General features: G+C 35.7%; 2 protein-coding genes across 4 annotated transcripts; both read left to right on the top strand.

Moving 5' to 3' along the window:
• On the top strand, positions 1–15059 carry LOC128991655 (midasin-like). 3 transcript variants are annotated; one of them, XM_054414746.1, is made up of 3 exons: positions 1–119; positions 5522–8225; positions 11407–15059. In XM_054414746.1, the coding sequence occupies exon 2, from the start codon at positions 5530–5532 to the stop codon at positions 8215–8217; it is 2688 nt and encodes an 895-aa protein (XP_054270721.1). In that variant the 5' UTR covers positions 1–119; positions 5522–5529; the 3' UTR covers positions 8218–8225; positions 11407–15059. The 3 variants fall into 3 exon arrangements, with proteins under 3 accessions (XP_054270721.1, XP_054270712.1, XP_054270729.1); XM_054414737.1 differs by having other exon boundaries at positions 2–158; XM_054414754.1 differs by lacking the exon at positions 1–119 and adding an exon at positions 181–275.
• Positions 15060–19648: 4589 nt separating this feature from the next.
• LOC128983327 (uncharacterized) lies at positions 19649–23873 on the top strand. The gene is made up of 2 exons (XM_054402574.1): positions 19649–19752; positions 20795–23873. Exon 2 carries the CDS (start codon positions 20817–20819, stop codon positions 23820–23822), a length of 3006 nt encoding a protein of 1001 aa, XP_054258549.1. The 5' UTR covers positions 19649–19752; positions 20795–20816; the 3' UTR covers positions 23823–23873.
• Positions 23874–25121: the final 1248 nt, after the last annotated feature.

The raw sequence follows: 25121 nt of genomic DNA, 5'->3' as shown, positions 1-25121 counted from the left end.
TGTAGTTTGATTGAAGTTGATTCGACTCAGTCGTTTGTTCGTAGAGAGGAGATACTGAATAAACTAAAAGCAAGAAGAGAAACGAGAAAGCAAGTGGACTGTGTGCCGTTTTGTGCCAGGTCAGGAAGTCAAACTTGAATTCAGATTGGAATATTAAGGTTAGGCTACCTAAGTGTTTGAAGCGTCTATTGATTTAGCCTATTATTTGCTACTGAGCAGTCAATGTTCCCGATATTGCATAGGCCTACTTATTTTGTTTGATTTTGCCAACTGAGGTAAGATAACTTTTTAAATACCGTACGTTAAGTTATCAGAACTTTAACAAGTGGGCTATTTTTACTATCTATTAAGTTAATAAACTTAGGACTAAGTTATGTTTTTGTCGTAACTTAGGCCTAACCTAACTGGACACGGAACGGCTGCACTTTACTTTACGTCCTACACTCGGCTGCACTTTACGTCCTACACTCATTCGAATAAAACTAACTTATCGATTGTTCGATTGTTTCATTCGATATAACGTTTGGTTAGTTAAGTTAGGTTAACCTTACCTAACTAACCAAACGATATATCGAATGATACAATCGATATATCGATCGATATTTTCATTCGAATGAGTGTAGGACGTAAAGTAAAGTGCAGCCCACGGAACGGTTCAATGATCGCAGAATTCGTTCACCCAACCCAAACGAAAACAAATTTATTCTCATGTTGACCTCTAGCGAAATGCCTCTTGCGTAGGCCTAGAACACAAATTTCTATAGCTATACTGGTAGGCTAGGCCTAACTTATTTCTTTTTTGATAACAGGCCTACTTTGTTATTGGATGGACCGGTCAAGAGGCCTAGGCGGTACTTTCCTGTTAAAGGGAACATTTAACTTAGGCCTATTACCGATCTGATTTCTTTCGATTGATAACTTATTTGTTTTCCTTTACGATCCATAGCCTACATTAAAGATCTTCAAACACATTTAAATTACAAATTAACAACTGATCTTGTTTAGGCAAAAACAGTAACTTACTTATAAGTTATTCCCTATGTGGATCCAGAAATAAAACTGTTCTAAACTAACCTAACATAACTAACCAAACTTGCTGCACCATTTTAAACTTTCATATGATAAGTTTAGCAGAAAGGCATGTGAGTAATATGAAACGGGATTTGGAAATGTTACAGCAAGTTTGGTTGGTTAGGTAGGGTAAGGTTAGTTTAGAACAGTTGATCATTTCAATATAACTTGGCTACGTTAATATATTTAGGCCTAAATTGTTGATACTGAACAATATTTACTTATTGTCGTTGTCAGCTGACATCTTGTTCATTAATATCGTTATAAGTTAAACTAATTAAACTGTTAAAAAAATGTATGTATTGTTGACATTTGTTTAATATAGGCCTACTTATATATTATTTTTTTTCAATCTACTTCTGTGATAGAAATCTAAAGACGATTTAAAGAATGGTTGTTTTCTTAAGACAAGCAATTCATGTTTGCTATAAATTGTACCTGACGATGGCCTATACATTTTTGTAATGTTTTCGGCAATAAATGTTTCTGATTTCTGAGTTAGGCTATCGGATCAAAAAATAGAATATCGATGTATCGCAAAAATTCATCCATAATAGGATGAATGTTCCCTTTGACAGGAAAGTACCGCCTAGGCCTACTAGGCCCTACCCTTAAACTTTGTTGATTTCTTTCCTTCTAAGTTATGCCAGGGGTAAGTTTAGACTTCCATAGGCCTATCTGTTGTGAAAAACAACCTAATGAAAATACCGATTATTTAATTTTATATAGGCCTAACTTATCATTTGGTTGGTTAGGTTAGGTTAACACTAACCTATAATAACACTAATGGACCCATTTCATTTTTAGTGTTAAACCCATAGGCTAACATGCATTTGATATACGGTACTTAGGAAAATTAAGTTTTTTTGTTTAGGTACATAAAAACTAAAAGAGATAGGCCTACACAAACTAAGTGTAAATTACAAAGTTGTTAAGAATTAAAAAAAACCCCCCTATAACATGATGTGCCGCTTGACATGGTATGTTGCTATTTGAAAATTTTGAACAATCGGGCATTTGCAAATGTTCAAAAAACAATTTCCTTGGAATTTTTATCAAACTTATTAAAAAAAAACGTTAATTGTAGCATATCACAGTAAAGCTAATTTCATAACGAGTAAGAAAATTAACCGAAAAAGGGCTAAGTTAAGTGCATTGGTATAGGAAACACAGAGTATTTAAAAACATATTGATTTTCTCCAAATACAGCCGCCATTTTGAAATGGAAAAAGATAATTAATTTCTGTTTTCTCCAAATATTCGTCTATTAAATACCTTTAAAACGGTCTAGGGCCTATATTAGGGGACATATAACTTATGCTTACATTTGAAAATTCTGAGATTCAAACTAGTGACCATCAGTTTTCGGCACACCATGTATCGGAAAAAAGCTTAAAATATTTTATTTAACGTTATTCCTTGGGGTTGGTTTAGCAGGAATAAATTTTATTTCATTCTTGTAAATTAAGCCGTTTTTCCGTTATCAATTTGAGACACCTTACGTGGGACACCCTGTCAGTGTACCCAGTCTGCCGAACATAGACCTACTAGATGGTCCAGGTAACTGGCAGAGTCGATCAACCTAAGAGTTTTTTTCTGCTGGAGAAGTATGTTTTCACATCCAGCGGAATGTCCCCACAGCAAGAGGCCGTATGTGATAAGGTTGTGAAAAGTGCATACACCTAGATATGAAGTGTTTGTTTATATGAGTGATATCAGATCTAGGTATACAGGGTTAGGCAAAAGTCTGGAACCCCCCAGTTCACTTTTTAACGCGTTGCAGTAGGAAAACCAAACTCGGCATTAGTGTTTCCATTTTTGGGATTATTATCCCGAAAACGGGATTTTTAGACCACGAGCGGGATTAAAACGGTATGCGGGATAAAACGGGATTTTCAGCTATGACATGTAACTTATTTTCTATTTAATTTGAGGAACAAACAAACTCAGATTGATTAAACTACTGTCACAAAAGATAATAGCAATATTTAAACATGGTATGTCAAATATTACACTCTGGAGTGAATAAAAAAAAACATGCTGGATAAACGGCATTTTCCATCATTCAAAAGCGGGATTAAACAGGATTTCTCGACGCGGCAAGTGGGATTATTTTTTTGGTCGTGTGGATACACTGCTCGGCACATATTTACAACATAAGAAATTTCACTTTTTCATCAAAGATACAAATTTGCCCCAGCCCCCAAAATGGGGTATTTTGGGGGCAGCCCCAAATTTTCAAATGTAAACACCTATCATGTGATCCCTCATTTTAAAGGGTTTATCAAGAGAAATCGAATGGCGCAAACCAGAGGTCAACATCCCACCCCTAACTAAAATGGCAGTCATTTTAGGCCTAATTATTTAAAGAGTTTGCTTTAAAAATTTAATATTTTAATACCGACCAAAAGGTGAATTTTCTTTTTTTATAAAGATAGGCCTATGCTGAGTTTAGTTTCCTGCTAATATAACCTGTTAAAAAGTTAATAGGGGATATTTCAAAATGACTGCCATTTTGATTAGGGGTGCGATATTGACCTCTAGTTTGCGCCATTTGATTTGTCTTGAGAAACCTTTTAAAATGAGGGGTCACATGATAGATGTTTACATTTATTTGAAAATTTGGGGCTGCCCCCAAAATACTTTATAAAAATTATAAAGCCTGTGTTGAGAATATTTATTTAAAATAAACACTTAGCCTACATTACTTAATTTATGAAAATGCACTTCTTCTCTTTTTTTTCATAACACTGTAAATACAACCAAGTTTACAATTTGTAAAAAAAAAACGAATTGAGAAAAAGAAATTTAAAATTGTTTTCTGGCAGAGTTTAGCTCCTCTTTTCTTGACTGCGATTTTCCGCCATCGCTTCCGGCAGATCACTTCTGACGTCGTAGCCTCGGGGCTGCTGCTCCATGTAAGCCAGTGCCATCTCGCCAACGCTTTCAGTCCGTCTGTGTGTGATATGCGATATGCGTTCGGCTTCGGCTGATTCTTTCGGGCTCCGCCCCAGTGGCTCTGTAATTCCCCATGTTAACCTTATGAGTATTCATATTTAAAGGGAATTAAAGAATTTACTCAGCTGTTTCAACTAAAAAAGTTGGTTCTATGATATGGAAAAGCATTAAAAAGTTATAAGATTTACCAACAGGGTGCAGCACTATATTTTTTTGCATTTATGAAAACAGCTAATTTGAACCATAGATTAAACATACTCCCACAGCATACTCCCATTAAACATATATTTTTCATTTCATGAAGAATTTGTGATATTTTGCGAATTGTTGATAATTTATTTTTCTCTATTGTTTAGGTGAAGTGGTAGAACATTATGGCTATGGAGATGTGTAATACTATAGAATACTGTAAATTAAAAAAGCAAATAAGCAAATTTTATCAAACTGTGTCCTCCCTTATTGCAAACGCAAAGCTTGAGTATAACTGCAATAAACATTTTATACTTATATTCCAAGCCTGTACGAAGGACGGGTACTCTGCTAGTATATATATATATATATATTTAAAAAAAAAACCTAGTTATGGCCCTAAAAATCACAAAGCTAACCTTGACAAAACCAATAGGCCTTAGCTTCTTCACCCATGGGTGTACCCAGAGAGGGGCAGGGGGGGGGGGGCAGCTGCCACCCCCTCTAGAAGCCAGATAAGGTATAAGAAAATTGAGATCCAAGACAAATTGTATTAGTACGAGAAAATATGAGTAAGATAGTTAACAGATTTTTTATGACATTTTTTTACACGTTATCAATTTTTTTTAGTATTTGAGTTATTTCTTAGTCAAATAAAAATTCCAACAGTAGGCTAAGTTAATAATAAACAGACCAATTTCTTGCAATATGTATAAACTAACAACTTTGTGTAGTATAATGAATTAATATAAACCTATATTTGTGACACTATTTTGTTTTCATTTGCCTTCAGCAATAATGTAACGAACAAAACTGCTCTACGGCATAAGTTATCAGACATTCTTCAAAATAGTTTACCATACATTTTGGGTGTTATAAAAAGATGTGAAAAGCTGGCATTGACACAAAAAATACAGTTAAATGTGTATTGTAAAGCTAAGCAACCTGACCTGACCCCATTGACAGACATAAAGCCATTTTATAAATTAATACTTCATAAACACTGGATTATCGAGCTAGGGTTTTTATATTAATGTCTCAAAATAGCGTAAAAACGCTAATTTTGGCATATTGTTTTTAAAATTTTCATGACAAGAGGGTATTCCATACCCCCCAGGCCCCCTCTGGTGGGCCACCCCTAGCGACCCCTGTTTCAAGTACACTCTTGCCCCCCCCCCTCCTAGTTTTGATTTTGGGTAGGTCTTGACCTCTAGGACAGAAATTTAATATTTGGCCTAAATCACTAAAGTTTAAAAATCAGATTTTATTTATATTATTTTTATCTTGTACATTTTGTTTGCAGTTAACACTATGGCCAATGAGCGTCCATGTTTGGTCGCCAGTGATGAAGAGGATGAGGACGGAAATTTATCTAAGACTGTAGCAAATGAGTCTGACGCAGAATCAGTAAATGGCGACAATCATTCTTCAAGTACCAAAGCCGTGTCTGAAAATGGTATTAATGATGAAAGTAATGATGAAAATGATGAAGGAAATGATGATGAAAATGAAGAAGAAAATGATGGTGAAAATGATGATGAAAATGAAGATGAAGATGAAGATGAAAATGAAGATGAAAATGATGATGAAGATGACGATGAAAATTATGATGAAAATGATGAAAGTAATGATGTAAATGATGATGAAAGTAATGATAAAAATGAAAGTAATGATGCCTCAAAGAAAAACCCCGGATTTGCAAGAATGCCTACTCCAATAGCTGATGCAATAATGAAAGCATATACACAAAAGCAAAGAACTATGAGGAAAGAAGGCAAAGCTGTATCACTCGAACTAAAAGATTTGCCCATACAAGATCTTCTAAGAGATGCAAACGAGAAAGGACTATTAAAAAATACCGACTTAGAGAAATACATTATAAATCAAGACAAAACTGTGGGATCGAATCCACCTGATGTGAAATCAGAACAAAATAGTGACGAAGATAATTCAGCTGGATTGGATAATGATATGGATTTGTCAGATCAGTCGGATGAACTTTCAAACCAGAGTCAAAATACAGGTAGAGGTAGAGGCAGAGGTAGAGGTAGAGGTAGAGGCAGAGGTCGAGGGAGGGCGTCATCGAATGGAAAAAGAAGATTGGAGATTAATGAAGATGACACTGATGAGGATCCTGATTTCGCCCCATCAAGTAATGCAAAAAAACCAAAGCGTATGACCCGATCAAGAAGAACATCTGATACTGGGAAAACAGTATCTCAGTCCCAAAATGAAAATAAACAAGAGGAAGCCACTGATGTAGCTGCAAGATTAAAATCTCTTGCTGAAAAAATTGCTGATGTTCTATCAAAAGGACCTTCTCCAAATAGTAACAGCGAAGCAGAGAAACTATTACAGACTTCTCAAGAACTCATGGAGATTCAGAAGCAAACCCTACAACATGCAGGAAAAGACCCCAATTTATTCTCAGACACAGTAGAAATTAAACAAGAAATTATTGAAATAGACGAAAGTAAAGTATTCTCCAAGAGCTTGACTGAAAATCAAAATTTACCTGAGAGTCAACTAAAAATCTATAACCAGTTGCAGAGACGTTTAGAAGCATTGCAAAAGAATCTCTCTGAATCTGCAATGTTTAATACCAAGTCTTTACCTGGGAATACAATTTCATCTAATACTGAAAAATCAGACGCTATAACTGTCCAGGAAAAATGTGCTTTCATCCAGGACTTTTTCACATCGTATCAAGAAGTGTTTGATCAAACCACTGGAACTTATGCGTTATTTTCTCTATCCGATAGCATCTCTCTTTGTGTTGATGAGCTTTTTGAATGTGTTCAGAGAATGAAAAGAGCAGAATCCTTAACATCTACAGAACTCAAACAGGCCGAGGTTCACCAAGCCAAACAAGCTTACTTGAAAACCGTTATGGATGCAGGTGCGAAATTTTCTCCAAACTTTAATTTGCTTGTGACAAAAATTATGGCAACAAAAACAAGTAATGCTCTTATAATCACTCTAATCCTGTATATTGCTGGTTCTCTATACATGAAAAGGCCAAACTTAGGAAATCTTGTTCACAAGGTGAGGAGAGTTTTACTATTTATGACGAAGGCCCTTCGACAGCATTTTCCACCAGTTGACCAAGTGCTACAGACTTCCAATGAAATATTCAGTTGTGAAACCAAACTTATTAAACAAACGTTGAAGTACCTTCATGTTTGCAACTTTTTAAACATTCCTGCTGAGTTGCTATGCACATATCATGATGCTAGTGCTGATGAAGATAATAAATTCCAGACAGAACAATCTATAATAGGTTCTGATATTTTGATGCAAATGAATCCCATCAGAAATGGGACTGATGGTCAGGGTAAAATTAATAACAGTAAGAATTGTCCCGATCAGTTAAGAACCCAATTCTCCAGAATGAATCATTCAGAAATTTCCACAATGACAGCAGAGTTGGAAGCTGCATTGCAAAGAATAAAACAAGAAATCACAGAAAACACCGATCAGAAATGGAATAGTACTTGTATGGGGGATAATATTGTACCTCAAAACCATAACGGACAGCCTAGAATGCAGGGTGGGAAAGAAAAACACGATTTAAACAAATTTCAAGTCAAAGTAAACTTGGGAAAAAGAGTCCCGAATATTCCGACTATCGATTTAAGTACAACGCCTGAATTGTTGATTCACTCAGGCTCTTCAACAAATAATCAGTCTGTCGACAGGGGAAATGTTTTAGCCCAGGTACTTGGGAGTGATAATGAAGGGTTGGATCATTTGTTTTCTTCTTATTTGAAATCAAGACCAGATAAATTAACATCTACAGTAAAGTCTGAGCCACTTGATGTCCCTGAGGGTGATGATGAAAGTTCACCACTGCTAACACTTGTCCCAGTAAAAGAAGAACCAACTGAACAGCTATTTCAGGAAGATGCAGCTTTTGATGATTGCTTCACAGAAGAGTTTTTTCCTAAGACAGAACAAGATTTTAAGAACGCTGATTTCTTAGAAGGAAATGAATACTAAAATCTGAGGTAAAGTACAGTAATTTTTGTGGGTGCAATATGGATATCTTAGTATTTCTATTACATTTTAAGCTTAATGAGCAAGTCTAATCTTTAATACTTTTAAAAACTTGTTCTTTTTACTTTCTCCCCCTATACCATAGTATATGGAGAAAGTATTGTTTTCGTCAAAATTTTTGAGTTTGAGTTTTGAGTGGATATATTTGTTTTGGGCCCCCTGGACCCAAAAAAGTGGTTTTCGAAGTGATGTCTGTGTGTGTGTCTGTGTGTCTGGATGTGTACAGAGCTAGGGACTACACCTGTGGTCCGATTTCAATGAAATTCGGTATGTAGGTTCTAATCCATGATATCTCCAGGCGTTTTTTTAATTTTTTTTATTTTTAATGGGGATTTTCCCATAAAAAACCAAAACCGCAAATACAATACAAATACAAATACAAATATATTTATTATGAAAATTACAACAGCTTGGCCTCACCAAGTTTATAAAACTTGTCGGTGAGGTCCAATTGATACAATATAAGGCTAACAAACAAATAATTTACATTTTTTTTTCTTTTTTTGAACAAAGATTTCTTAATGTAAAAATCGGATTTTCTCGAAAATGGCCTGAACGATTTTTAATAAAAATTTAGTATGTTCTAGCCCTTTAAATTCTGAACAAAATGGTACAAATCCCATTTCTGTAAAAATTACGGTTCAAAAGTTATGGTAAATTATGTTATTTTCCCATAAAAACCCCATAAAATAACGAGAAACAGGCGATGAAGAAGTGTATAAAGAAGTGTACTAAAGTGTGTACGATGAAGAAGTGTAAAGTACCCTCAGCAGATTTATTTACATTATGACCATAAGTATAATTTTACACAACTTTTTAATGAAACAGCTGTTAATATTTAAATTGTGATTTACTGAATTTGTCAAAACTAAGTATTTGCAATGGTTTTTTTCTGATTTTAAAATTGATTTTCTTCTGCAAAGTGTTATGTTTTGCAATATAATGTTCTATTACCAAATCAGTGGAAAATCCTAATATCACAGTAAGGCCGGCCACACACAGAACCAGGCAAGGCAGGGCGCGACAGGGCATTTTGCCCCGGGGCGTCTTGTGCGACGGGAATTGCACGGGCGCTTATGGAGCTCCACACACAGGACCGGGCAAGGCAGGGCACGTCGAAAAGACGCCCCCGGGCGCCCTCAGGGCAAAATGCGAAGGTCTCCAAAATTATGCCCCAAGGCAAGTCGATGCCGGGCAGAACTTTCTGCGCATGCGCGGTCATGTGATTTATTCCCTTACGGGCTAATTTTGATAAGGATTATTTTACAACCTGATACAATTTAGATACAAGACTGTAACAATTTATACGACCAAAGATTACACCCTTTGACAAGACTATACAGTGATGATATTACTACAGTGGTTGAATAACTAATAATTTATCTTGGTATTGATAACTGAGGAAAGAGAGGGCCATCGTTCATATCTAAAGGGTTTCAAAAACCACTCCTCTGGAGGCATGACTTTGAATTTTGTTTTCTATTCTGCTCCCAAGTATAAAGTCAAATTTAAAAGCTGGCTTAGGCCTGTTTCACATCTACCCGGCTGCCGGGTGCCGGGTGTCGTTTAACCGGCAATGGGGTGAAGAAGTATATGGCACCGTTCACACATGCACGGCATGTGTCGTTACCGGTTAATCACTTGCCCGGCTGCCGGGTACTAGTCGAGGGATGCCGGGTGCCCCCTCGGCGAAGGCCGGCTGCCGGTGCCGGGTAAACAAGCCACCCGGAGTAGTGGGTATAGCGGCCCAATGTGACTGTTCACATACAACCGGCACCTGCCGTCTGTCGGGTGCACCAAGAGTACTTTTAGTTCAGTTCTTTGTAGTTAATGTGTATTAATTTTGGGTATTTGTTCGCAAAGTTTTGGTCATGTCCATGAATAGACCATGAACTACTTATTAATTTAGTTCAAGAGTAGAATTATTTGAATTAAATAGAACTTTTACTCAATTTATTTTTTGATTTTTTGATTTTATTTTATTGCATAACATTGAATTAAATTTTACTCAAATTCAAACTGAATCAAATAAAAAAAAATCAAATATAAATACAATTGCAATAAAGTTATTTCAAAGTACCTAACTTTACAATTGCTCTATTAAGTTCTATTTCTATCCCTACGACACACAAGTTTCACAAGCTTGAGTACTATTGCCGGAGTGCCAGTGTCGGCGTAATGTGAAAGGTGCACTCGTGCCGGTGCCGGCTAGAAGTCGGGTTAACGGCATGCCGGGTAGAAGCCGGGTAGATGTGAAACGAGCCTAAATCGACTCAAGGCTCAGAAATAAAAAATCCTATATTAATTTTCAGGTTTATGGGGGCTAAACTTTTTACTTGACGTGCCCTGCCTGTGTGTGACAGCAACAAGACAGGGCGTCTCGTCGTGCCCTGTCGCGCCCCGACCTGCGCGACCCGCGCTAAATCTTAAAATTATTTCTTATGGAGTTAACTTATGTCTATTGTATGGGTTGGTTTCTGCCTTTTTTTTACCACTTCTTGGAGATTGTTTATTTCAACGTGTTTCACGTTGTAGATGATATTCTTTGGCGTATTGCATCTGTATACGATACTTGGGTTGGTGTAATTATTACAATGGAAAAAGCGAGAAATCCTGGACAATTTGATACAGGCCTACTAAAAATAAAACTGAATTAACACTGTGCTACATTTCTTAAGCAATCATTGAAAGAGCTGATTTGCAAACAATGGAAACATAAGAAAGTCATAGAACACAACCAAGTAGAAGAAATATAAATAATGTTTTTTTTTCTTCATTTATAATCATTATTATAGAGAACCTAATGCGGCTATGAGTGGGAAACATTTGTAGAAAACTGTAAAAAAACAAGATCAGCTTTTGAAAAAAGATAAGATATTTACAAACAATTTTTATTATATCTAACTCTTGTGTACATCGTGAGTATTTCCATAATCTTTGAGTCGACTTTAATAAAGTAATTGGAAATTATGACCGTTATTCGTTTTAAAATAACGCCTGTAATGCTTCGCAATTGCTCGAATTTGAGCAACAGGTACGCTAGTAGGCTTTTTATTTTTGAATCATTGATGGTTATTTTGGATTCTTAATAGTGCCTAATATTAAATAATTTAAAATATTTGTTTTTTGTAGGAGTCACAACAAGGACTTTTTGGCCTCAGAAGAACTTTTGGCCATGTAAACGTAATCTGCCACATTCTACTTCGTCCCAGTGATTAATGGTTCTAAGAGTGATATGAACATGGTTTGTAATTGTATGTATAACACCTGTGTCAAGTGAGTGTTGCAATTGTTTTGCTTTTATATTTTAATAGCGGCATTTATATAACAGTGTTAGCAAAACGGGAGTGTGTGTGTGAAGGGACTTGGCCTGGTCTCCATCGGCACTCCCGTTTTGCTAACACTGTAAATTGGAATCGATCATAAGATTTTTTGTACATAGGCTTTTATAAATTGGAAGGGCATTGAGATTATCTTGCTGGAAAAGTTATTAATAACTGCATACTTGTCTGGTTTTTTTATAAATTAAGGGAGAAGAATTGGCTCTAAGAAAAGATATATTCCCTACGGTTGCAAGCGCACATTAAGTTAACGACACAATTATGTTGTATTTCATCTCCCCTTAGTAGATTCTTTCAAAGTACAGTACAACCTCATTAAGTCCGACCAGTATGGGGCTGAGGCCCATCCGACATAAGGGAAATGGTTTTTGGTCAGAGGAAGACTATAGAATCATTGGCGGATCCAGAGGGGTGGCTAAGGGGCCCCCCCCTCGAGGAATACATATATATTTTTGTACAGCATGTAATACAGTAGTGCACACATTGTGTAAAATAATTTGTCACACTTTGGACAAAGAAATGGTATTAAACTGCCACTTTGGAGACATAGTTAACACAAATATTTCATGGGGGGTACCCCCCCCAGACCCCCCGGTAGGTCACCTTGTGACTGTTCTAGATCTGCCGCTGTATAGAATACAACAAAAAATGGAAATATACTAACAATAATATCCTTTATTACAAAGAAAAATATTTTTGACATTTCTTCACATCAAAATTAAAATGACTCGCCACACAGGCATGCATCTCTTCAGTCACCAGAAAACAAACTCAGTTGCGACCGCTCCTTATAAAGATTATGTATAAAGCATTATCAGAATGACAATTTTATATCAATTTCTGTTTATAGTTGAACACATTATTTAACACTTTGATGTTTGATTATTACAAACAGGTCCATGTTGTTATCAGGAGATCCTACTTAAGGAGGTTGTACTGTGTAGAATGATAATAATCTGATTTTCTGAAACAAACTCTTTTCTTAGGTAAGTTGTTATTTGTGTATCCATTACATTTGATTTATTTTATATAGGTTATTATTATATTATGATGTTATTAAGTATTATAGTGCACATTTGTCAGTGGTAACTTATTTGTTTGGTAAATTAAATAATAATAGTTTTTATACCTTTCTGCAAACCTCAATATTTATTTTTTTAAACTTCATATGTTCAGTTAAGGAGTGTGACACATTCGGTAAAATCAAATGAGTTAGTGGACAATGTATGGAATTTTAAAATCTTTTTGTGACGGCTTTTTGTTTTACGTTTTTATTTTTACAGTTGGTTATTTCAAACCTTTCCTGATCCTTACAGTGATATGTAGTTAGTGCATTAACTTATTGTGCTTGTTTTTGGCAGTTGAACTTAAGTTTGTTGGTATTTTTATTACTCATTTTAGGTAGTACAGGTAGGCCTTATTAAATTCAGGAATTAGGATATACTAAAAGTTATATAAGGATATGTTATACAGCTGTCTGTACGTGAAGATTAATTGACTAAATAAAATGGTGTTCTGTATTCAATAAAAATTGTTTCTTTTGTACAGGCTTCAATTGCATAGTACTGGTTGTGTAAGTGAAGGTTGCCTTTGGTCTGGTTGTCATCGGTCACCAAATACCATTTCAGTGATCAACATGGTTTGGACCGGACATAAACTAGTTTATGCAATGTGTGTGTATTTCCAAATACCCCTGCCACACAATGCTGCAGACTAAGCAAATTTTAATTAGTCTGATGTAGGTTTTTTATGTAATATTTTATAATAATTCATCCATAAACAATGAAGTTATCAGTTTACTTATTTTTCATAAGAATAACATGGCAATTTTAAATTTAAAGTTTAAATGAATTTTCTTCGTAACCGTTCCCATACAACTTGCTTACTCTACTACTGTAGCCCTTGCCCAAATTGATTTTTGGACTTGCCAACAACTTGCCTCCAGGCTCCTCTGTCCTCCGCCATGTCCACTCCTCCCCCAATTCTTATATCTCCAGCCACTTGGTTGCTCCACCTTAATATTGGTCTTCCTAATTAGTTGACACCTTTCTTCTAGACGACTTCTCCACACCCTACTTGTAGCTGCATCCTCCTCTCTGCATCTTACCTCCTACTTATCGTCGCCAATATACAGGTCATCTATACAGGTTTCTGAGTTTTCGATTTTTGGGTTTTCTCCAAATACTGTCTTTGAATATTGGTGTAATTCAAGGCCCCACTAGAAAAACAGGCCATGCTGCAAGATCCATGACGTCACACTAGTGGATGGATTTCATTGATAAATTCATTGCCATAGTCATTCCCATATGTTTTAGGTAAATAAACAAGCTGGCTGTTTGTAAAATTTTATTGGTAAGAGTTTAGTACAACTATCCACCACTGTGACGTAGTGTTGCGCTGCCCTTGCTGCAGCATGGCCTGTTTTTATAGTCCTTGTGTAAATATAGGCTACTTCTCAATATTTTTTTTCAATCCATATTAATAATTGTAGGTGTTACAAAGTTTCATAAAAATTTGATATTATTTTACTTGAGTTATTGTGCTAACGGATGCATATATGCTGTTTACTCACACACATACAAATTACTCTCAAGGCTTTCCACGACAAAAATTACTTTGTTTTCACAATATTATGATTCATTGTGAGGCCATTATAGTTAAGAATGATGAAATGTAATTATAATTTTAGAATTCTTAAAGTACAATCTGACATTTCTGATCGAATAGCCTATCTCCTAGTGGAATGTCAACGCTCAAATCTTGCGTCACAACCACTCACTTTTTTTATATGCACACGTTGCATAACCTATGATTCCCAGTTCAAACCATAATGGCTAATAAAATGGTATATGACAGATGACAACAAGATCCACAGAGTCCACCTACCTAGCCGGAGTAGACTACAACTACAACGCGATTGATACTGCCTTATCAGTTTTGTCTCATCATGTTTGTTAATGCCTAATTTGGTAATTTGTTAAGATTTAACTCATTATAGTGGATGAGTACATAATAAGGCATACATTGACTTTTCTTAGCTTTTATTTTAAATTTCAGTGCTATTTTCTGATGAGTTTGATAATCCAACTCCCTCTTGATCCTGCAAGTTTTATATTATGGGTTAATTGTGCTTATTGAAACAGTTTTCAAACTTGTATCACACAAAGCTTAGTGAGAGAATCGATTTGTACATTTAACTATTGTAACTCTATCCGTTTGAAATATTTCTTAGAAATGGTATTAATTTTCTAAATACCTTGTTATGTATTATTAAGATATTACAGCAGAGCAACTTTGAATTGCTTGGTTTGATTTGGTTTAGAGAACATCAATAATTCAATATTGTTGATTAATGGTTTTTTTCATAATTCACTGAAACCTCTTTCAAAAGAATGTTTTGTAGTAGTTAGAACAAATTTTATAATTTCCAATATATTATTTTAGTTACACTCTTCACTGGTTGGTTTCATTTACCCTCATAACTCAACCTCGCTATGAAAACCTCAAACCAATTAGTGTGTGGCCTATTCAATACAGTGTGGACATACATGAACTAGACACGAAAAACAAGCTTCTTTACAATGGGATGAGGAGTCTACTTGTGTTGCTTAGGCCGGCCGCACACCTGATACAGCACAAGGCAAGGCGAGGCGAGACGTCTTTGCCTCGCCTTGCCGTGCCCGATGGAGATTTGAGATGCATACGGCAAGGCGACTTGAGCACCCACATGGTCGATCCCATGGTTTCAGTAAAGTGAGATACTGTGTGTTATGAGGTTGTTTGTACATTTTGTGACACTTTGTACTACACATTTTGTGAGAATGGACGCAGAAGGCGAAGAAGAGGCTGCTGCCATCGCTACTATATGGTACCATTGACTGTTGTGTTTATATAGTCAATGATGGTACCTAATGAATGTAATGGATGATCTCCCTAACAGAGAATCGTGGGTGCATCCCATCAACCAAAAAAGAAACTTGAAACCATTCATTGCAGAACTAAGAGCAGATCCGGAAAAATCATAATTACTAATTGTTTGTTGAAAGTGCACACTGATTTTGACAGGGGCTGTCACTGCGCTGAACGTGGTGTCGATCCTCGCGCATGCGCACATCGTTTTGCCTCAAGCCTTTTTCCCGAAAGACGAAAGTTGAAAAGGCAGAACAAAGCGCCGTACGGCGCTGTTTTGCCTTGCCTTGCCGTGCCCGATGATGTGTGCGGCACCCCCATTTGAAATAATTGAAATCTAGTCGCATAAGGCGCCTTAGGGCAAAACGTCGTGCCGTGCCGTGCCGCATCAGGTGTGCGCCCGGCCTTAGTCTATGGTTCTACCAAGCACCTAAATAATAGAAAAAAGTACACCATTTAAATTGTTAATGCTATTGAATATCGTAGCAATTTGATGCTACCCAAAAGAAGTAGGTTATGTTTAATCGGCTGTACACTGATGTGGGTAGGAGCAGCTCCTGGACAATTGGAAAAGTTATGTGTGAAAGACTGCTCTAGCTTTCATTATGCTTAGTGGCCCAGGATCGCTTATTGGTTTTGTGTTTCGACCTCAATTTGAGTGAAAAGACATTTTTAACTGCCTGATGGTGGGATTTTAATCCCGAAACTGAGGATCTATTATATTATTAAAGTGATACAATAAAATTTTATGTAAATGGTTAAGGCTATTTACCAAATAAAAATATAGGCATATGGCACATCAAAATTCGATCAAGCTGGTTCGCGAACTCGTTCGAATAAACGTAGGTTTACACGCTTGTACCAAATTTCATCAAATTTGTAAATTTGAACGGATGGTGTTTTTGGCTTCTGGGGACCTCAAAACGAAAAAGTAAATCGGTCCCGAGTCTAGGTCTTACCATGAGACCTACGGTAATAGCTTATTCCCTATATGGGAAATTCGCTAATACCATGAGACCTACGGTAATAGCTTATTCCCTATATGGGAAATTCGCTAAAAAGTAGGGGTTGATAGGTTTAGACTTTTAAAATCAATTTATATTTTCAAACTAAATCATAGAGTTGCCGTATTTAAAAACACATATCAGAATTACTTTAGTAGCTCTCTAGGTCACATTTTCTTCCCGTTGCAAGGCACGGGTATAGCAGCTTGTAGGTTATATAAACCATTTAATTGCTGCTCTTAAAGAGTGCAACCATATACTATAAACTAAGACCCATTTCACATCACTGCGGTTGATCCGAGCTCCCCTGAAACAAATATGAATATAAACACTCCCCTGAATATTTTCGATTGGAATGAATAAAATAAAAATGGCGTTACTTTACACTTTGTATCTGAAAAGAAAAAATTTCCGTTTGTGGTTAATACAACATTAACAGTAGACTCTCTCTAATATGGCACTCCAGTAATCCGGCATTTTCACTAATCCGGCAGTATCACGGTCCTATATCTGCCGGGTTACTGAGAGTCTACTACTATAATTTAATTACTAATTCTAATATTTACAATAATTGCAAATTAGAGCTTTCAAAACATGTTAGGGACTCTTGGACGCATAATTCAGTATATCTAAGTTTTTTTGTACGGTTATTGGTAACGGTGAAAATTCAAAAAAATTGTAAATTTAACCTTCCATTGGGCGCATCACGGAAGTTATCTTCGGGTCATTATATTTTTCATTATGAAAACCATAGTTTGGGTTCGGCATGGCTATCGCCTGACATACCTCGCGCACCTCTTTCGGTTTTGGCTACTCTTGCCCCTTTCCCAGTTGTCAGTTGACACTCCCTTGGGGAGTGGTTCACGTCACTACTGGAAGTAGCTTCCGTGAGCACCCTGTGATATAACGGGTTTCCCGGAGTGGTTTGACCTTATTTTGCGGTATTATTAAATGGATGAAGAAGAACGAATTGCGCAATTGTTGGCTAGAGTTGAAAGGGTAAACAACATTTCGTGTAAGACGGACAGCGCATTTGTTCCGGAACTTTTTTTTTCGGGAAAAAGAGTATAGTTCTTGTATTCCCGAAGGTATCTTCCGTGAGCGCCCTCTGGTGTTTGAAAATCATTGTGCCCGACGGAAGTTTAAAATTCCAATGTTTACGGATATATTTTGATTAAACTTCGCAAATTTATTCATTTTATACTATTATCATTTTACTAAAAACCACACTTGATTAGTTTCCTTGTAGCAGCAAACCTAAGTACTTGTTACACCTAATGTTATTTAAATAGATGTAATTGAAAATCAATTCAGACAATGGAAATTCACTTAGTTGGCAGGTTTGCTGCGGCTGGGGTATTGTTTATTTTCACAACATTTTCAAGTTTGAGTTTTTGGTTCCCCTGAACCCAAACATTTTTTTAGGGAGGGCTGTAACTTTTTAGCTAGATTAATAACACGCTATCGTTCTATTATTGTAATAGCATTAGTCCTGCTTGCGAATAGGACTGCTTTCAGGAACTGATAAATCAAAATTACATTTTAAACCATGTATGTTGTCGGTTTGACCACTAAGGCTACACTCTTGACTATACCCTCATGGTAAAGAAATCGGGCAGAATATCGGAGCGGAGACTGAGAAGGCTTGGGGTGGGTACCATCTACACTCTGCTCCATTATGTTTTGGCACACCTCGTTATCAATAAATGGAGATGGGGATGCCACCTAAAGTGAGATGATCTGAATAGCTTTGTTACTAAGATCAGCTGATTCATTAACCAGGATCAATGATTTGAAACCCAATAATCAGGGACAGCCGGGTTCAGTTTCGAACCATCATAATGCTACTGACGTTTCCCAGGATCGATCTGGCAACCTTTTAATTACATGTATTATTTTATTTTACACCCTTTTAGCCTCATCTACAACCTAGCCTCGCTGCTCTAATATGTTTTACCCCAAGCCGACAACATACGGTTCAACACGTAAATTGATTGTCTGAATAGTTTGGCTGTTGATCCAAAGTGTCCATTACACCATGGCTAATACGTTTGTGATTAATGGAAAGATGATCCAAATTAAATGTTTAATATGGAAATGCAAAGCCAAGTTGTCTTGGCAGTAGCGGGAAAGTGTCTTTAAGAAGAGGTCTGAATCCCTACATAGCCTCATTGTCCGTGATACATCAATCCGCGAACTCTGTGGTTGGATAAAGATTACATAAGACAACAGGGGTTTTTTATTAAACCCATATGAGATGATATCGGTTGTATCTTTATGATTATGGACAACAAAATATTTTAGGCTTAGTTAATTTTTAAGTACCATTTCATTATAAAAATAGTAAGTGACGAGCAGCATGATGTCATAGACAACAAAATTTCTGTTTGACCTAAAGGCACAACATGTTCATAGAAGTAGACATGCAACAAATGAAGTAAATATGTGCTCCAAAATAAATACAAAGTAAATGAAGACAGACAAAATTAGACACAGTGATAAGATTGTACTATAAACTTATATACATTAATCATGTTATTCATGGCCAGGCACACAACAAACATTGAGATATGACAAGAGGTATTAGGTACATGTGTCAATTTAGCTAAGACTACAAATAAAAGAGAAAAAATTCTCTTTCTAAATCCTAGGCACCAGCCCATCAAAGTCTTTTATTACAACTTACAATATGCAGATCAGTCAATCTTCTAAGAAAATCTTATGCTACAGGAAAAGTTTTTTTTTTATCCTAAACTAATCAAACCACCAGAAGGATATGAGGAAGTAAGAGTTCATTTTTCATGGCTATACACTTATGACTTCAAGTTTGAGTCGATTGTAATATTTGTGCAGACTAGTGGTCAAATTTAAAATAAATGGTTATTCGTAAGAATGAATATCCTTTATGTAATTTCAATCAAGAAAATTTATCAGTATTACTTGGGTTTATAAATTATTGTGGTGAATAATATTAATATTTTAATTCCACTGAACCATATCCACCCTTTGGATTATTAATGATTTTTAAGAGTTGAACAACTCTAGCCAGAGAATCACATTTGCGTCATCCGCCACATATTATGATAGAGATAATTAATTATTGCACACATATGCCTGTCAAACAGATGTTCAGAGTAAATTTCACACTCTTTAGAGTGCTATGCTATGGAGAAGTGCTAAGCTGTATTTTTGGAGTGACTCACTGACAAAGTAACCCTACTGCGGTAAGTAACCCCTATTTTTTAATATACTGTATATGATTTGTTTTGTTGAAAATATTTATTGTAGCAATTGTGCATCATAGCCACATAAATAAATTATTTATTAACTTGCTGTTAACATCTTTTAAGCAATGAATACGAACCTTATAAGAAATGAAATGTTTAAGGGAAATAATCGGACAGGATTAAGTAAACTGTTGTAGATTGCTTGTTTATGATTTTTTTTCAAACTTGGCAAATTTATTCTTCTATTAATATTTTACTAAAAACACACTTAATTGCACTCCCTGTAGCAGCAAACCTATGTATTCGTTAAACCTAATGTTATTGAAATATATTTAATTGAAAATCAAATCAGGCAAATGAAAATTTGCTTGATTTAATTGAAAATCAAATCAGGCAAATGAAAATTTGCTTGGTCTGCAGGTTTGCTGCAGCCTTGGTATTATTACTATTACATTACCTAATTTGCTATAGTAACTCATAAATTTGAACCAAATCATAGGATGCGTGATATGGTGTTTTGTGAGTTAAAAAATAGCGGAAAGTAAATAAAAGAAACCCGTCTTAACACTTAAAACATATATTTACGCTTATACTGTTACTCACAAGACGGTAAATATACAAAACAGATGGTTGGATTTACCGTCTTGTGAGTAACAGTATAAGCGTAAATATATGTTTTAAGTGTTATTAGACGTTTCTTTTATTTACTTTCCGTAAATTTAATAACACGTACAATGCTGATCAAGAAGTTATTTAAAAAATAGAAGACTCATTTTTTGAGACTGACATAGTTGTGGTTTGTATGGGGATATTATTCAAAAACACTAAAAATGAAATTTAGTTAAGTACATTCCAGTCTCAATGAAGTAGACGAGTTGGTTCATTAGATAGAAAGTAAAACCAGGTAACAATTAATGTAAACGCCACAGATCTGCCAGTTGGTATTTATTTGCTTTGCACCAACATTCTGGGAATGTGTCTAATTGGATTTTATCACCAGCTCAATCTACTTTTTCCTTATATTCACTTTTCGTTTTAGGAGATCACAACATTTGAGTAACATGAAAGAAGATCTTCAAACTGACACCCAAGAAGTAAATACAACAGATAAAGAAAATAATGGAAAATCCATAAAATTGTCCACAGTCGAGTCATTTACAATTAGTGAAGAAAATGCATACGGAATATGTGATTCTGACAAAGGTCAAGCTTCAGATCAATCCCAGCCTCTAGGTGAGTCATCTGCTCACTCAGGAACTCCACAAATGCCTGAAAAGAAGAAACAAAGAAAAGAGAAAGATAAAAAAATTAGATCATTAGGTTTTCAACCGTTAGATGCCAAAAGAAAAACAAAGAAAATGGTAGATATGCTAGACTTTTTAGAAAGGGAACGAAATGTTTCCCTATTGGATGATATTTGTAGATCATACGGATTTAATAAAAAGAGTAAGAAAAATCCACAACCATTAGAAAAGCAGTGTTCTTATTCTACTTCAAGTCCAGTTAACTTTCCATCTAGATCTGAATTAGTTGATCCTTGTGATGTAGATTCTATTGGAGTATCTCCAAATCAGGGCTGCATCTCTAAACCTTATCTAAATGTGAAAGATAGTGAAGAGGACACAAATATCAAAAGCATTTCAGATAATGATGTAGATATTAGGAAAATGGTAACTCCTCCTAAAGACGATAACTCAGACAGTCATTCTTCAAATGACACAAAATCAAATCCAGGAGTAGATTATTTTGAAGGTAGGATGCAACTTGAGGAGTGTGGAGGCACAGAATTCTACCCGGCAATCGCAATCGGTGAAGACAAAATAGAAACTGATTATAATTTAAAATGCACATTTGAGGATAATGAATCACCAGTGCTGAATTTGAAAATCAGCAGCATTGAAGATGAATGGATTGACCCTGATGGATACACATCTGATGAGAGTATACTAGTGATAGATGAGGGTATTGACACTTACAATACAAATACTCAGGAGACAGGAAAAGAGACAATCCCAGAAACAACAAGGCAACAAGAAAACAATGCTCATGTTAACGTTGACACCAAGGAAGTTAACATATCATCTACACCAAATGGCGATCGGACATCGGAACAAAACAAACTTTCATTTTCTAGAAACAATTACCCTTTTACAGCAAAATCATCAATGCGTAATGAAGAGTCAAAGATGGTAAAAGAAAGAATTCAATACACAAAATTAAGGGATAACTATACTTCTGAGGGTCAAGATGACAAAGCAAACCAGAGAGGAAGTTCTCTTCAAAATCAAAGTTTGACAGAAGGCCATTTAGTCAGAAAAATTAAACTTAAAAAGCTGGACAAGAAGGACGAGAGCTATAGGCCTATATGTAATGATCAAGATCAAAGGTCATCCAGTGCAAAATGTATTGAAAACACACAATCTCTTGAATTAAAGTACTATCCAACTGACAGTAAAGCAAATAGGGAAATTGATATTATTGATGTTGACAATTACACAGAGGCTGAAAAAGAATTTTCTAAATCTAAATCTCCTGAAAACATCAGACTCAAGTCCTCTGAACAGCAAGTGAGTTCTTCAGATATGGGATTAAATGATTCCACCAAAATGAATTTAGAAATGTCTGGAAACAAACAACAGAAAAGTACTACACAGAATAAGTATAGCGTATTGCAAAGACATTTGGAACTAGGGAATCTCGCTGAGAGGTACTCAATACCGATGTATCCAAGGACAAGTAGGAGGAGCCACAGTAGAACAGAATCCTGTCATGTCAAACCAAGCGCAAATAATGCAAATATTTCCTTTACAAATTTGGAAACTGAGTCAAATTTTGCATCACATTCAGATATTTTCACTCAAAATCCCCTTGGAGAGTTTAATAAAGTAATTTACGTGCTCTACAGGGAACTTCTAACACCTCATTCCCAGAACACAATCGGACAACTTACTGAAATTTTATTTCTTGTCGTCAGCGAGTCGGTCAGGTACTTCAATCGATGTAGAAAAGCGAAAAGAATGAATTCAGCAGAACTAGTAGTACGAGAAGAAGTGTTGGCACACAGGGACTTTCAAGCAAATACCATATTTTACGGGATGTATTTTACCCATCTGTTTAAAAACGTAGTGCAATGCTTTCCAACAACAAAAGAATTTCACACCTTTATGTACTTGGCTTTGTTTGTAAATCTCTTTAGGAAACTGAAATCAGTCTATAATGTCCATACCAGTTATTTACACATGGCAAGAAAACTGATTGTATCAATGTTGAAAGCTAATATGTATGAAGACATAACTGTGTTCTCTGCTGTTTGTAAACCAGATCCTGTTTTCGAAACAGATTTCATTTTGGTATCTCAACTCATAGACTCATTTGTCGAGTATATCAAAACTCCTGAAATGGACTTCCTTCCTCAAGATAACTATCCAGTTTTTTCACAGCTGAGTGATTTACAACAACCCAGTACTTCTGGTTTTTCCAGGAACCTAACACACCCGGAATTTCCATCTGTAAGAGTGACAGTGGGTCCAATGCCTAATTTTACTTCTCAGTCTACAAAAACACAAACACATCAAACAAAATCGCTAGAAGAAACCAACACTCAAGGTTGTCTAAGAATACATTCTAAGCCCAAACACAACACCCGTAGAGACCAACAAACTTATTCTCAATCTGATTTAGAATCATTGGCAACAAACAGAAAGCCAAGACTTCCTAACATTTTGATCCCTGAAAACAACCCAATGTTCCAGCTTTCTTCTCAAATTCCCACGATGTCACCGTTTTCAAGTGAAGCATTAACCACACCAGGTCACCAGACCAGCTCATATTCTGGACCGAGGATCACTCCTAACTTAGCCATGCCTGATCCAGCCGATTCTAACATGAGTAATACGAAAACCTCAACAAGGCTATATGGACACAACCATTGCCGATCCTCAGGAGTCCACCTATGGAGGCCGACTGCTCTTCGTCCAAGATTCCGACCTGGTTTACCTTATTATCTACCACCATTGTTTCTAAATCCGTCAATTCCTTCCCCTGCATTAGGGGCCAATTGCTTGTGAATTCCTCCTGCTATGGGTGATCTGATAAATGAATTGTTATTTGAAAATGTGTGTTTGTGTTTGGACATTAAATTTCAATTATGGTGTACTTACAAAAATATTTACTTACAACCTAAAAATATACTACCTACAATATTGTATATATCGTGTTTTACAAAGAAATAGTTAACATGCATACATTATTACATATTCATAGATTACTAATATCTAGGTCAAATATTTATTTGTTACATATTCATAGATTACTAATATCTAGGTCAAATATTTATTTGTTGAATCGGGTCATTCCATCCAACCCTCAAACCATAAGTCATGTATACTTTTGGTTGGATTTGTTTTAAGCTATATTGGGTTGGTAATTGATAAAGTCATAGTCATAGTCAAATGTCTTTATTTATCTTGTATATACATACATAAATAGTGTCACAATAAGGTAAAATAATTATAATCTCATGGTAAATTACATCAAAGCTACAGTAGAACCTCTTTAATCCGAACTAATTGGGACCGGGGGTAGTTCGGACTATTGAATAGTTCGGATTACAGAACATATTGTTGTTTTTACATAGCAATAGCTAGGGGAAAATTAAAAATGCTTTATAAAGTAAAATATAGTGTTTATTTAATACAGTAGTAAACATAGGGAATAAACAGTACTGTATATTACAATTGAAATAATTACGGTGCGTATACCAAAATGAATACAGTATACAATAAAGAACTACTGTACTGTGTATATAGTACAGCAATGAGGCGTTCGGATTAGTGGACGTTCGGATTACAGGGGTTCGGATTAAAGAGGTTCTACTGTATTTAAAAATTAATTGAAATAATCCACATGCTAAGTTAAATTACATCAAGTATATGCATTTACATATATACCTCTGAGCATCTCTAGTGTTAACATGCTAGTACATAAAATAGTAAAATATGTAGATTAGATACATATAGTAAAAACTCATTGTAACAGAGTGCTACTGTATTTGTGTTAGTGATGCGGAGTTCCAAAAAATGGATATTTAAATTAATCTTTTATATACAAACTGTATAAACATAATCGCTCATACCTATAACCTGTATGTCAACACTTACATATGTTTGTAGTCATCTTCCTACCTGAGCCAGGGCCGCGTTTAGGGTCAGTGGAGCCCTGGGCAAACCCGAAAGCAGTGCCATGACTGATACCTACTGATTACTGAGGCCGGCCGCCCACTGATGCAGCATTTCACCTGAAGCAAAATGTTGCGAAACGATTTGCTTGAAGCGTTTTGTTTCTTTGCTTCTCCAGTGTGCGGAGGT

The sequence above is a fragment of the Macrosteles quadrilineatus genome, unplaced genomic scaffold, assembly GCF_028750875.1.
Source record: "Macrosteles quadrilineatus isolate MER2022 unplaced genomic scaffold, UCM_ALF_1.0 Scaffold_1__1_contigs__length_201487025, whole genome shotgun sequence".
Lineage (NCBI taxonomy): Eukaryota > Metazoa > Arthropoda > Insecta > Hemiptera > Cicadellidae > Macrosteles > Macrosteles quadrilineatus.
The sequence above is the reverse complement of the archived record's forward strand: the minus strand, read 5'-3'. Positions and strand labels throughout refer to the sequence as shown.

Bases quoted from the DNA above. Each gene is read 5' to 3' on its own strand.
- LOC128991655 (XM_054414746.1), top strand. From the start codon at position 5,530: ATGGCCAATGAGCGTCCATGTTTGGTCGCCAGTGATGAAGAGGATGAG.
- LOC128983327 (XM_054402574.1), top strand. From the start codon at position 20,817: ATGAAAGAAGATCTTCAAACTGACACCCAAGAAGTAAATACAACAGAT.